The sequence below is a fragment of the Balaenoptera acutorostrata genome, chromosome 3 (genome assembly GCF_949987535.1).
Source record: "Balaenoptera acutorostrata chromosome 3, mBalAcu1.1, whole genome shotgun sequence".
NCBI lineage: Eukaryota > Metazoa > Chordata > Mammalia > Artiodactyla > Balaenopteridae > Balaenoptera > Balaenoptera acutorostrata.
Window position 1 is genome coordinate 16,786,322 of NC_080066.1, and position 14,834 is coordinate 16,801,155.

The 14,834-nt window shown below is 37.7% G+C and overlaps 1 protein-coding gene across 1 annotated transcript in view; it reads left to right on the plus strand.

Moving 5' to 3' along the window:
* CCDC7 (coiled-coil domain containing 7) overlaps positions 1-14,834 on the plus strand; it is a 327,643-nt gene that overhangs the window by 160,498 nt on the left and 152,311 nt on the right. The window contains exon 24 of the mRNA XM_057544500.1: positions 2,996-3,091. Coding sequence (XP_057400483.1) covers positions 2,996-3,091 — 96 coding nt within the window. The remainder of the gene's footprint in view (positions 1-2,995; positions 3,092-14,834) is intronic.

A 14,834-nucleotide genomic window follows, 5' to 3' on the forward strand; every position in this document is an offset into this window, starting at 1 on the left:
TTATACGTTCAGCTACTCTGTGTCCAGGGAGTTTAACCCACTTACATTGGTAGGTTGTGTGTTTCTAAGAATTTATCCATTTCTCTAGGTTATCCAATTAGTTGGCATACAATTGGATAGGAAAGGACTTACTTTTGACATTTTGTTAATTATTTCCTGTATGTCTCATTATTTTTTGCTCCTCATTTCCTATTTTACTTTATTCCTTTGTCTTTCATTGATTTTTTTTTTGTAGTGACATGCTTTAATTCTCTTCTCATTTCCTTTTGTGTATTAGTCTTCTCAGGCTGCCATAACTGAAAGCCATAGACAGGGTCACTTAAAAAACAAAACACAGAAAATTATTTATTACAGTTCTGTATGTGAAGTCCAAAATCTAGGTGCCAGTAAGTTAGATTTCATTCTGAGATGTCTTTTCTTGGCTCATAAGTGTCCACCATCTATTGTGTACCCACATGACCTCTTCTTTGTGTGCAAATGGAGAGAGAGAGATAGAGAATGAAAGCTCTGGTGTCTCTTTTTATTAGGGCAATAATCACATCAGATCAGGGTCTTACCCTTATGATGTCATTTAACCTTAATTACTTCCCTCCCCCCATCTCCAAAACCATCACATTGGAGGTTAGGGCTTCAACATATGAATTTTGGGGGATATAAACATGTATCCATAACATGAATAGTCTATAAATGTTTTCATTATGGTTACAATAATCTATTTTATACTGGTAACAAGTTAACTTCAAACACATACATACTTCAGTCACTAAACTGTACTCCTTTAAAGCTCTTTCCCCTCACTTTATTTATTGGTGTCACAAATTACATCTTTGTACATTGTGTGCCCATTAACATAGATTTATAGTTATTTTATGCTTTTTCTCCTAATTCTATATAAGAATTAAAAGAGAAGTTATGCATCAAAATTTCAGTAATATAGGTTTCTACATTTGTCCATATATTTACCGTAACCAAAACCTTTATATTATCATACAGCTTCATGATGCCATCTAATATCCTTTCATTTCAACTTGAAAGACTTCCTTTAGTATTTCTAGTAGAGTAGGTCTAGTGGTATGAACTCCATCAGCTTTTGTTTATCTGTGAAAGTCTTAATTTCCCCTTCAGTTTTGAAGGACAGTTTTGCCAAATATCATATGCTTGGTTGACAGTTTTTTTCTTTTGGCACTCTGAAAGTATCATCCCACTGTCTTATGACCTGCAAGGTTTCTGAGAAATTCATTTATAATCTTATAGAGGCTCCCTTGCACATAACAAATTGTATTTCTCTTGCCTCTTTTAAGATTTTCTCTTTTTCCTTGACTTCTGACAGTTTGACTATGTTGTGTTTCGGTGTTGGTCTCTTTGGGTTTTTCCTGTTTGGAGTTTATAAAGCTTATTGAATTTGTATATCCATTTCTTTTTTAAATTTGGTAAGTTTTGTCATTTCTTCAAATAAACTCTCTGCTCCCTTTTTTCTCTCTTCTCTTCTGGGACTTTCATAATGCATACCTTGGTCCACTTGATAGGGTCCCATAAATCCTTCATGCTCTCTACACTTTTCTTAATACTGTTTTCTTTTTGCTCCTCAGATACAATGATTTCACATGACCTGCCTCCCAGTTTGCTGATTTTTTTTTCTGCCTGATCAAGTCTGATGATGAACCCCTTTAGTGAATTTTTCAATTCAGTTATTATATTGCTCAGCACCAGAGTTGTTTTTCTTTTAGTTTCTATATCTTTGTTGATATTCTAATTTTGTTCATGCTTCATTTTCCTGATTTCATTTAGTTTATATTTCTTTCAGCTCATTGAGAATCTTTAAGACAGTTGTTAAAATTCCTTGTGAGGTAATTCACAGACCTGTGGTTTTTTAGGGTTGGTTTCTGGAACTTTATTCCTGTGATTGGGACATGTTTCCATGTTTCTTTGTATGCTTTGTCATATTTTGTTGAGATTTGGGAATTTGAAAACATAGCTATCTCTCTGTTTTTTCAGATACAGGGGAACACCTTGACTAATCAGCCTGACATGGAGGTTCTGATACTTCTCAAACCTTCTCTGGGGATGTATCTTCTCCGGGCTTGTTTGTACTCTTTTATTCTAGTATATATGACTTTTTTTAACTCTCCTAATTTCCCTAAGAGGCTCTCTCCTGTTTCTTCTCAGGAGCTTTTTGTTTTGGTTTCTATTGTATTCCTCCACCTGTAATCTCTTGCTCCTCCATCATTTGCAGAACTTCATAACCCCTGCAGCTCTAATGTGTGACGGCACTTGCCTTTGTTTTCAGCAGCCTCCAACCTGGTATCTAACTATGGAACTGTCCCCATCAGCTTTCCAGATCAGGCAAGACAGCAACCAGTGACTCAGGCAGTGCCTAGACATTCCAGAAAGTTGGATGCAAGTTTCACTCTTTTCATCCCAATGGAGGATCTGGAAATTGCAACACTTCCTTGTGACTGTGGCACACTGTGGCACACTGTGCCAGGGAGGTGGTGGGGCTAACTAAGCTGGGCAAAATGCCATGACCCTTCCTACCCTTTTTGGTACAGTTTTTCTTGGTCAGTAATTCACTTGGGTGATGCAGCTTCTTAACTGGTTTCTAGAGTTCTCATAATGGTATTTTGGTCTGTATATTGTTATTAACTTAGTGTCTCCATGGGGTAATGAGGGTCTAGAACTTCCTAGTCCTCCATCTTCCTGATATTTTATCCTATAATTAAGTTTTAACTTAAGTATAAAAGTCCTACGTAGGAAATATAGAGAATGATAGAAAGTACATGTGATGCCTCGGATTATTAATGAAATAATGAGACAGTTTCAATATATACCCATTAAAACTCTTCTCTTTTCATATTAGATCTAGCATTTTGGTAATCTACTTATAATTCTATAAAAATGAGAATTTATGCTGTACATTTGTTATAAATTTGAAAGTTAGGGGTTCACAATAGATCTGTTTTTCTATTTATTTGATTATATGCTTCTCTTTATGTAGCTCAGTTTGAAGTACCAGATGGAAATCTTCTCTATGAGGATCAAGACTCAATATCAAAAACAAAAATGCAAGTAAATACACAAAGAACATTCAAAGGTAAAATATACCTTAATAAGTATAATAATTACAGATAACTTTAAATTATTTTAATTAAACTCAGTAGAAGATATTTTTCTTTGGTTCATGAATATGCATCTGAGATTATATTTTATGCAACATTTATAGTTTCTTTGACGTTAGTTGTAAATACCCTAAGAAAATTAGAGAGCAAAAGTCAAAGTATTCATAACTTTCATTGGTATTTCTGGTTGTAATATTATTTCACAGCCATAGGTCATATACTCAGACACCAAGGCTCAATCATAGACCAATAATTTTCTCACAAAGGATGCATACCTTTCAGCAGACTGGCAGATTATAGGTCCAAAACTCCAAAGGGTGTCTGTCTGTGACCTGTGGTAGTGGCCTTCTGCCACAGACTGTACTTGGTGAACAGAGATGTTGCTGAGAGCTGTAACTCAAACAGCAAATGAGGATCAAAGGGCCCCAAGGGAAGGATAGCCTGAGAGGCCTGGTGGAGGGCCTCAAGTGCGTCCTCTTGGTTGTGGCCCCACTGAAAAGAGTGGCCTTTGAAGTAATCTAATAGTAATGGATGTAATGGATGTAATGGATGCCATCAAGAACCACACATGGGGACTATGAGAGTGCAAGTAACCAAATAGTCCTACCAGTAGCTGGGCCTCATTTTCAGTTGTTCAAGTAGAGTGTGTCAGAGCTTGGCAGTCTTCTCCTTTGGAATGAGATGTTGTGCCCCTCACAGATTTTGCCCAGGGATTTCAGTTAGGTACTGGGTAACTATGTCTTATCTGTAATAATGGTCCAGCCATGTTGCTACATATTGGTGTATAGGACGTCTAGTCCTTGTTAAGTGGTGCCCTTGTATGGGCCTATTTGGATGATGTCATCAATAGACTGGAAGGCTAGCGCTCCCTCTGGGTGTAGGACATTTCTAGGTCATGACTGTTTGATGAAAGATGGTTGGAGAATTTATGTAGCTTTATGGAAGGACATTAGTGAGGCATTGCAATCTATTCCCCATATGACAAACTGATCCTAATCATCCATGTGGAAAGAGATACTGCATAGGGTATTTGCACTGTCTCTTACAGAATACCAAATTCTCTCACTATAGACAGTAGCTTCCATGACAGTCACAATATCAGATACAACTAGTGCCTGGGGACTACATCACTGAGCTGCCAATTATCACTGGGGTCTCTACACACACAGGGACATATGCCCAGGTCCAATGAGCTACTGAATGAAGAAACAGTCTCAGGGAGAATTTCTGCTTCATTAAGCTCATCAGTAAGGACAGTTATTTACTTTTCTTCTTCAGGCATTTGTTTTTGAGGAACAAAGTACTAGATTCTGGTAGTTGAGTAGTTTCACAGTCTTCCACTTATCTTGCTAAAGTGGGAATTTCTATCAGGGTTTAGGGGTGAATGCAAGTAGGGGTTCATGTAAACAATACTTTTATACCAATAATTCATTCAACAGTGGGGGCCATAACAATGGAATTTTGAGGTGGCCTGAGTGGGTACACTGTTGTGGGGTCTGGGTAAGTTTCCTGTTGGTGGCGGCCATGGAGTACCACCTCAGCATTATCAGTTTCCTCCTCATCCTGGTGTCAGGGGTTGTGGTGATCACAGTCACCTATGCACCCATGTCCCACAGGCTTGGGAATGCAATTCTGCACATCTCCATTGAACTCTAACTTTATCATAAGTCCTCACACTCCCACTGGATATATGGGGCCCAGCCTAACCCATAGTCTTGTTTATTTTGAAAGCCGTAAAGTCTTGGTAAAAGTTGGCAGAGCATTTTGATTCATGGCAAGGATCACTGCGAAAAGCAGAAACATAGCACCTGTGTTAGTCATAGGCCACAGTAGTGGCCTGTTGGGCCTCCCTTATCCCACTACCTGGCCTTTGGGTCCTTGGTAAATAGCCCATCAATCTACTCCTTTGAGACCCTGTTTTGGGGATAACACACCCTTTGATCTCTTTAAGGCCTTTGCCCAGATGGTCCGGGGTGGTTACTAGACTACCATTTTTACATCATTCTCTCTTCTGGTCAGTCATTGCTATCTTGGCATTATTCACTATTACTTGTCCAGAAATTTGTCAGTTAAGGTCCAGATTGTGTCGTAGGCCAATTGCCCTGACCTTATTAGGATGTTTATTGAGCTTGATGTCCAGCAATAGTGGCACAAATGAACCTAGGAACCTGAATCTGGTTAAAAAAAAAAAAAATCTCATCATCTGCTGTCCTCATTCCCTCATTGTATATCTTAGGCACCACCAGTGTGGCTCATGGAGTCACTATTGCCTTTTCAAGTATAGTTAAAACGTGTTTTACAAAGGCAAGGATGAGCCATCTTTCGGATCCAAAACAGTACCCAGCTGAGGAAGGAGAGATTCTTGGATGTCTGTATTTTTTCATACTCCTTTATGCCACCTCCTTGTGCAATGTGGCCATTGTCAAGGCTCTCCAAGAAATGTTTCTGTATTAGCAACCTGGCAAGGTTACATGATTACTTCTTTAACAAGATACTCCTTTAAATGTGAAGATGAACGACCCACGTCTATACGGTCTCTTCAGGTCACTGGGTAAAGTGATCCTCAGCACTCTACATTCCTTTTCATTAAATCACGAATCGCAGTAACCACTATAGCAAAAGCTGAACGTAAGTTCCAGGAGCATTAGATCTAACAGTAGTCATTGAGTGCAACTCAGCATGCAGGGTCACCAACAACTTTTGATCCCATTATTGATGAAACTGTAAGTAGCCAAGGAATTGCTTCCCCAGTTTTGTCAAAATCCCTCTGTTTGATGTTTAATTTGACCCACCCACTGGGCATCTTGGCCAGCAAAGCAGGACTATTAAAATAGCACTCTCCTAAAGCATGTCGCACAATCTGTCAGCAGTTCCTGAGACACATTGGCCTGAACGGTCATGTGCCCTGTGGGAACCTCAGACTCTAACAAATGAGTCAGTAGTGCGCCCTTAGAGAGCCCTGAGGACTCACTAGTTCCCCTTCCAGAAACGAGTTGTGCTTCATTGACCACATTGCTCACTGTGCTAACTTGTCAGGGAGAGAGCTGCCAGTTTTTGAGTTGGTCAAGTAAGACAGCAAGTAAATTAGAAGTAAATTTAAGCATTTATTCACTTACTGTAATAGTATAAGAGTCTAAACAGGAAAGGTTCCCAGCCACACCAATATTCCATTTTCCCCCACAGAACATCATTGGATGAGGGTCAGATACATCAGTGCTGACAGGGCTTGGGTGGGGAAGATCATCTCACAACCAAAGGAGCTCCAAACAAAAGGTTCTTGCTGTTCTGTAGATCTGAGAGGAGGTAGAAGTGGGAGGTCTAGGAGGAGTGCAAAAGTACTGAAAACAGAGTCAGAGATAATAAAAATGTCTACAAGGTCCAATGAAAAGGTGGTCTATGTACAGGGTCTCAGCTGAGTCCTCCCCACATAAGAATGCTTCAGAATTGAGGCACTCAGACTAAGAATGCACATATGGCCTTAGTCCATGACTGCACTATTTCCAATGTCTGCAGTGCACTGGCTGTGTCTCAGAGTCTAGTGTGGAGTATGAAGATTTCCCCCATGACAGCTGCCAGATCAAGCCTTTGTAATTGTCTAAGGTTGGGCCTGACAGATCACGCAGAAGATTTTGGCATGTTGTCAGTGCCTCAGTGTAAACACATATGCATGTCCACATACAGGTACACGTGATATACATATATGGATATACATATCCATATAGTCATCCTCACATATGCTTACATACATAAACATGTGCACATATATGTGTATCTGCATATTCACAGGCATATTTAGAAATCATGGTTTCTCAAAGACACTTTCAATTTCATTTTCTCCCCTCAGGACTTGTTCTTATCTTTCTCTATTTCCGGTGTGTATATCCTTCCTTCCACAGTGTGAATCTGACTCTGATCAACATCAGTACATTTACTCATCTTCTCTATCTTATAATGCTTCTAAAATTATTTCAGAATGTAGAACCCTAGAAAAACAAATCTACTAAAAGGATTCTGTGATTTGCAAACATAGAGAACAGATTTGTGGTTGCCAAGGGAGTGGAGGGTGGGGGTGGGATGGACTGGGAGTTTGGGATTAGCAGATGCAAACTATTATATATAGGATGGATAAACAACGAGGTCCTACTGTATAGCACAGGGAACTATATTCAATATCCTGTGATAAACCATAATGGAAAAGAATATGAAATATATATATATATATAACTGAGTCAATTTGCTGTACAGCAGAAATTAACACAACATTGTAAATCAACTGTACTTCAATAAAATAAATTAAAAAAATAAATTCTCCAATAAACATCTTAACTTACAGTTGAAAAAGAGGAAAAAGATTTTGTGATTTGTTTACAGTTCACCCCTCTACTCTTTTGCCCAGGAGTGAGGGTGTACATCAAATACTATATTGATGATTTACTTGCATTAGTGCTTTCTTATTTCCTTCAGTAGATTCAGTTCTTTAAATTTAGTTTCAGTTTTAGTTCCTTTTCTTATCCTTTGTAATTTAATTTTTCTGTTGATACATAATTGACACATAACATTAGTTTCAGATGTACAACATACTGACTCGAGATATGTATATATTACAAAAAATTTCACAACAATAAGTTTAGTTATCATCTATCACCACATATAGTTAAAATTTTATTCTTGTGATGAGAATTTTTAAGATCTACTCTCTTAGGAACTTTCAAATATGCAATGCAGTATTATTAACTGTAGTCACCATGCTGTACATTTTATCTCCAGTACTTATTTATTTTATAACTGTGAGTTTGTACCTTTTGACCACCTTCACCCATTCACCTACCCTCTACCCCCTGCTTTTGGCAACCACCAATCTGTTCTATGAGTTTTGATATTGGTTTTGTTTTTGTTTTAATTCCACATATAATTGAGATCATACAGTATTTGTCTTTCTTTCACCTACTTACTTCACTTAGTATAGGACCCTCAAAATGCATCCATGTTGTCCCAAATGGCAAGATTTCCTTCTTTTTTATGGCTGAATAATATTCCTTTGTATATATGTATACTACATTTTCTTTATCCATTCATCTGTCCATGGACACTTAGGTTGTTTCCATGTTTTGGCTATTATATTATTATTATAAATAATGCTGCAGTGAACATAGGGGTTTAGGTATCTTTTCAAGTTAGTGTTTTCATTTCCTTTAGAAAAATACCCAGAAGTGGAATTACTGGATTGTAAGGTAGTTCTATTTTTAGTTTTTTGAGAAACCTCCCATAGTGTTTTCCACAGTGACTGCACCAAATTACCTTCCCACCAACAGTGCGCAAGGGCTCCCTTTTCTCCACATTCTCACCAACACGTATTTCTTATCTTTTTGATAATAGCCATTCTAACAGGTATGGGTAGGGTGGTATCTCATTGTGGTTTTGATTTGCATTTTCCTGGCGATTAATAATGTTGAGAACCTTTTCATGTACCTGTAGGCCACCTGTAATGAAACATGTCCTTTCAAATCCTCTGTCCATTTCTTAATCAGATTTTTTTTCTGCTTTTGAGTTGTATGAGTTATTTCTTTATTTTGGGTATTAACCTTTTGTCAGATACACGATTTGCAAATATTTTCTCCCATTCTGTAGGTTGCCTTTCATTTTGTTGATGTTTTCCTTTGCCGTGCAGAAGCTTTTTAGTTTGATGCAGTCTCACTTGTTTATTTTTGCTTTTGTTGCCTTTGCTTTTGGTGTCAAATCCAAAAAGTCTTCACCAAGACTGATGATGTCAGGGAGCTTACCGCCTATGTTTTCTTCTAGGAGTGTTATGGTTTCTGGTCTTACATTCAAGTCTTTAGTTGATTTTGCATTGACTTGTGTGTGTAAGATAGTGGTCCAGTTTCATTCTTTTGCATTTAGCTGTCCAGTTTTCCCAACATCATTTATTGAATAGACTGTCCTTTCCTCACTGTGTATTCTTGGCTGATTGGTCATAAATTAATTGACCATATATGTGTAGGTTTATTTCTGGAATCTTTTTCTCTTCCATTGATTTATATGTCCATTTTTATGGCAATACCATACTGTTTTGATTACAGTAGCTTTGTAATACACAACTGACCCTTGAACAACACAGATTTGAACTGCATGAGTCTACTTATACACAGAGTTTTTTCAGTAAATACATGCTACAGTACTATATAATCTGTGGTTGGTTGAATCTGTGGATGCAGAGCCATGGATATAGAGGGCCAACTGTAAAATTCTGTGTGGATTTTCTACTGTGTAGGTGGGAAGGGAGGTCAGTGCCCCTAACCCCCATGTTGTTCAAGGGTCAGCTGTAGTTTGAAATCAGGAAGTATGATGCCTCCACCTTTGTACTTTTTTCTCAAGATTGCTTTGACTATAAAGGATCTTTTGTGATTCCATACAAATTTTAGGATTTTTTTGTTCTATTTCTGTGAAAAATGCCATTGGAAATTTAATAAGGATTGCATTTAATCCATAGCTTGCTTTGGGTGGTGTGGACATTTTAAAAATATTAATTCTTCCAGTTCACGAGCGTGGAATATCTTTCCATTATTTTTGTCTTCTTTAATTTCTGTCATCAATATTTTATAGTTTCAGTGTATGAATACTTCCTCTCCTTTGTCAAATTTATTTTTTTCTTTTTGATGTCATTGTAAATGGGATTATTTTCTTAATTTCGCTTTCTCATAATTTGTTGTTAGTGTATAGAAATGCAATTGATATTTTATTTTTTTATATTGATTTTGTATGTTGCACCTTTACTGAATTCATTTATTACTTCAAACAGCTTTTTGGTGGAGTCTTCAGGATTTTCTACATACAACCTTTATTGGGTTGAGGTAAATTCCTTTTATCCCTAATTTATGGGAGTTTTTATCATGAAAAAGTATTGAATATTTTCAGATTTTTTTTCTGCACCTGTTGAGATGATCATGTAGTATTTATCCCTTGCTCTGTAATGTGGTGTATGTGTCACATTGATTGATGTTGGACCATCCTTACCTGAGTAGAGTAAATACCATTTGGTCATGGTGTATGATCTTTTTAATGTGCTATTGAATTGTTTGCTAGTAGTTTGTTGAGAATTTTTGCATCTGAGTTCATCAGAGTTATTGGCTTGTCATTTTCTTGTGGAGTCTTTGTTTGGCTTTGGTATCTAGGTAATGCTGACCTCATAAAATGAATTTGGAAGTTTCTATCGGTGAATGTTTGTGTCCCCCCCCATAATTCATGTGTTAAAGTCCTAATGTCCAATGTAATTGTATTAGGAGTGGGGAGGTGCTTAGGTCATGAGGATGGAGCCCTCATGAATGGGATTAACCCATTCATGAATGGGCTAAAATTTTAGAAAAATTTTCTGTTTTCTGTTTCATTTATTCCTGCTCTAACCTTTATTATTTCCTTCCTTCTGATCACTTTGAGTTTAGTTTATTTTTCTCTTTCTGGTTCCTTGAGGTGTAAAGTTAGGTTTTTTATTTGAGGTCTTTTTTCTAGCTGCCCACAGACAATCCAGCTATGTTGATTCCTTCAGTGTTCTAATTAAGGTGAGATAGAAGTGGGCCTCTCAGGCAGCACCCTGAAAGGCTTTGAGAGCCTTATACTCACTTCCCTCTCTCTTTCTTCCATGGGAAAAATTGTGGGTGAGGGAATCTCTCCCTGTGTTGAGCTGTGCTGACTTGGTGGAGGAGTGACATAGGTAAAGCAAAACTGTTCTTCTTACCCTTTTAAATGCAGCTATCTAGGATGTTATGTTCCACCAGCATGCTGGAACTTCTTGAGTGGACTCTGAAGCTCTCATAAATGTATTTCATCCATGAATTGTTAAATCAGTGTTTCCGTGGGCTACGGGACTGCAATCTCTTAGCCTGCCATTTTGCTGATGTCACTTCCTAAATTATTTTAAATTAAAGTAATCAGAAGATATTTTTCTTTGGTTCATGAATCAGTATTTAAGCATATATTTTATAGCAGTTTTACACTTAGACTTAAAGTGTGAATACCCCAAGATAACTAGAGAATAAAAGCCAAACTATTCATAACTTTTGGTTGGTATTTCTAGTCATAAGACTATTTCATGGCCATGGGTCATATACTGAATATTCACCAAGGCCTTATAACAGGCCAATAGTAGTCGCTTAAAGGGTTTGTACCTTTCATCTGACTCCAGGTGACTATGGTACCAAAAGCCTAATGGGCGCCTCTGGCCTCTGGCAGTGTCCTTCTGCCATAGGCTCTAATCAGCAAACTGAGAGGTTGCTGAGATCTGTAACCCAAACACAAATGTGTATCAGAGGGGCCAGGGGGATGGACAGAGTCAGAAACCTGTTGGAGGGCCTCTAGGACATCCTGTTGCCATGTCCTACTCAAAGGTAGAGACCAAAAATGGTATCCTAATAGACAAATGCCATCAAGATGACCACATGGTGAATGTCAAAGTACTAGTAGCTGAAAAGTTCCACCAATCCTTGCGCCTCCTTTGTGTTTGTGGGGGCTTAGAGGAACTAAAGCTTGGCAGTTGTCTCCTATGGAATGAGACATACTGCCTCTTCTCAGTTTACTCCCAGAGATTTCACTTGGGTACCAGGTCCTGGTACTTTTTCTGTATTAATGGCCCAGACTTAACTGTCACATGTAAGTCCACATGCTTTCTGTGTTTGTTGGGTAATTCCCTTGCCTAGGCCTAGTGGAGGTTATTGTTAATATAGGGGGAGGCTAGGGCTCCATGTGGGAGTGGGACTTTTTCCAGGTCATGGCCTTATGGAAGGACATTAAAGGTGCGTTGCAACCCATTACACATATGGCAGACTGATCCTGATCATCCCTGTGGACAGGGATGCTGCAAGAGACATTTGTAATGTCAGTTGCTTTGTACTTGCCTCAGCTTGGGCCACAGCCTCTATGGCTGTCATAATTTCAGGTAACACTAGTGCTCAAGCTGCGTGACTGCATTGAGCCTCTAATAATCAATTGAATCTCCATACACCTGAGGCCAAATCCACAGGCCAGATGGGGCTACTGAATGGAGAAATAGTCTTATGGAGAATTTTTGCTTCATTAAGCTCAGTAATGAGGAAGCTGTCTCTTTTCATCCTCTAGGGAGTTGCTTTGGTAGTCAAAGGGACTAGGTACTGGTAGACTGTTAGGTTCAGACTACCTAACAGACTACCAGAGCCACTGAAATGGCCTCAGTTGTAGTATTTATGATCATGGCTTGGGGATAAGGATGGGGTGTTAAGGATGCACACTTAGACTATATAAATATACATATATATATATATATATATATATATATATATATATATATATATATATATATATATATATTGTTTTCCCTCATCTTGGTACAAAAGGACCAAGGAATGAAATTCTTCCTCACCTCCCCATTGAACTGTGACCTTGGCAAACATCCTCATGTTCCCAGTGAGGACATAGGGACCTTGGCCTAACTCATAGTCTTGTTTATTTTTAAAGTTAAGAGGTTTGGATAAAAGTAGAGAGATGCACTCTGATTTCATGTCAAGATTCACTGGGAGGGTTGGAAGGAATATTATTTATATTAGTCATAGGAGTTGTCAGTATGTGGACTCTGTTGTGCCCCCAGTGGCCATTATCTAGTCACAGGTATCTGATAGAGAGTCTGTCAGTCTCCTCCTTGAGACCCATTGTTGGATAACGAGACCCACAGATGTCTTTGGGAAAGACCTTAACCCAATGATCCAGGAGTAAGTACCCAATTACCATTTTTACATCACTCTGACTACTAGTGAAAAGTTAGTGTCTTGCCAGTAGCTGCTTTTTCTTTGCTTGGAAATTTTTCATTTCACACATGGATTGTACCATGAACCAAGTGACATCACCTTAAAAGGCGGTTTAATTGAAACAGGTGACCAGTGAGAGTGGCAAGAATGAACTTAAATCTGAGTCTGGTAAACAGTCTCATCATATACTTTTCTTACTTCTCATTGTCAAATCAAGGAACTATCAGGTGGCTTGCAGAGCCCCTTATAGGTGGCCGTAAGAGTAGACCAAAAAAGTTTTCCAGTGTCAGAGAACTCACCACGATTGGACCAAACCAGTCCAAGAGCAAATAATAGCTAGTAAAGGAAGGAGAAGGTCTCAGGTGTACATGACATTTCTCCCACCTACCTCCTTCTTCATCCTCCTTGGGCAAAGTGGCCATGGAAGATGTTCTGAAAGAGGGGGTTCTGCAGTAACACACCAGAAAAGTGCTTCTGTCCTTAAATAATTTTAACAAGATTACTTTCTTTGTGGTGGAATCAAACTATCCAAATCTCTTTGGTTTCTTTGGGTCACTGGGCAAAGCAATCCTGAGGGCTCTACCTACTTTCTCATTAAATATGAGAAACATTTGTTGCATCAAGGATGTCATCACTGCCCGGGACATGTTTAGATTTAACAGTAGTCATTGTGTCCTATTCTGCATGCAACTTTAGGTGACCAACTACATTGTTTTCTGGTTTATCTTTCCTGTATTTCCTTTTCTAAAGGTAAGTATCTTATATTTTCTTTTCATTTCCCATTCTTTTCTTTCCTAAAAGATAGCATACTTGATACCTTCTCTTTTCATTTTTTCTACAATTAACCTATCTCCTAGCAGTCCCTCCAAGTTGGGTTATAAGTATCTTTTTATAGCTTTATGTGTAACTCTTTGTACCACATCATACACCATAATTTGTATTACCCTAATTTATAGTATGTACCTTGTTTTTCAACCAATCTCACATGCTAGTACATTTAGGTGCTTTTCAGTATTTTGCAATTAAAAATATGGTGTAATGAATAACCTTTACATATACATTTTCATTATTTGGTCTATGAGTATATATTAACCTAAGCTATAATAACCTAAAACAAGTAGGGACTAATACAAAATATATTTGATGCCAACAAATATTTAGGAAACAGTGAGTCTTAAACACATTAAAATTTTCCTCACAATTTTTATGTCAGGTCTAGCATTATGGTAATTTACTTATATTTTATGTTTATAAAAATGAAAGAAAATACTGCTAAACATGCGTGTGAATTTGATATATAGGGATTTCACAATAGACCTGTTTTTCAGTTTAATGCAGTAAATGTATCTCTTTATGTAGCTCATGATCATGTGTCAGATGAAAATCTTATGTTTAAGCATCAAGACTCAAAGTCAGAAACAGAAATGCATGCAGAGAAACAAAAATCTTCTAGAGATGAAAGTCTTATTAGTAAGTATAATAATTATAGATGACTTTAAATTATTTTAAATTGTACTCATTAGAAGATCCTTTTTCTTTGGTTCGTGAATATGTATTTGGGCATATATTTTTGAACTAGTTAAAAGAATCCTTGTATTTATTTTTTACACAGCACAAATGCAGGTGACACAGTAAATCCATAATTCCTCACAAAACTTATTAACTTATCAACTGAGAATCTATGTTCTTAAAATCTGCATCATTCATAGCTATACACTCTATGGAATCCATTCCATAGTAGCAGAGGAGAACCTTAACTCAAAGCACCAAGTTTCCAGGCATTACTGCAAATGTCTTGTTTTCATTCTCTGATACATGCAGTCAAACTGCCTATGAAGCAAATACCAATTCACCTTAAGCGCCAATGGATAAGGGAAAACACTTGGGAAACCAACATTATTCTTACATCTAAAACTGATTCTACCTGTTTACCTTGTTATATTTCTTTCCA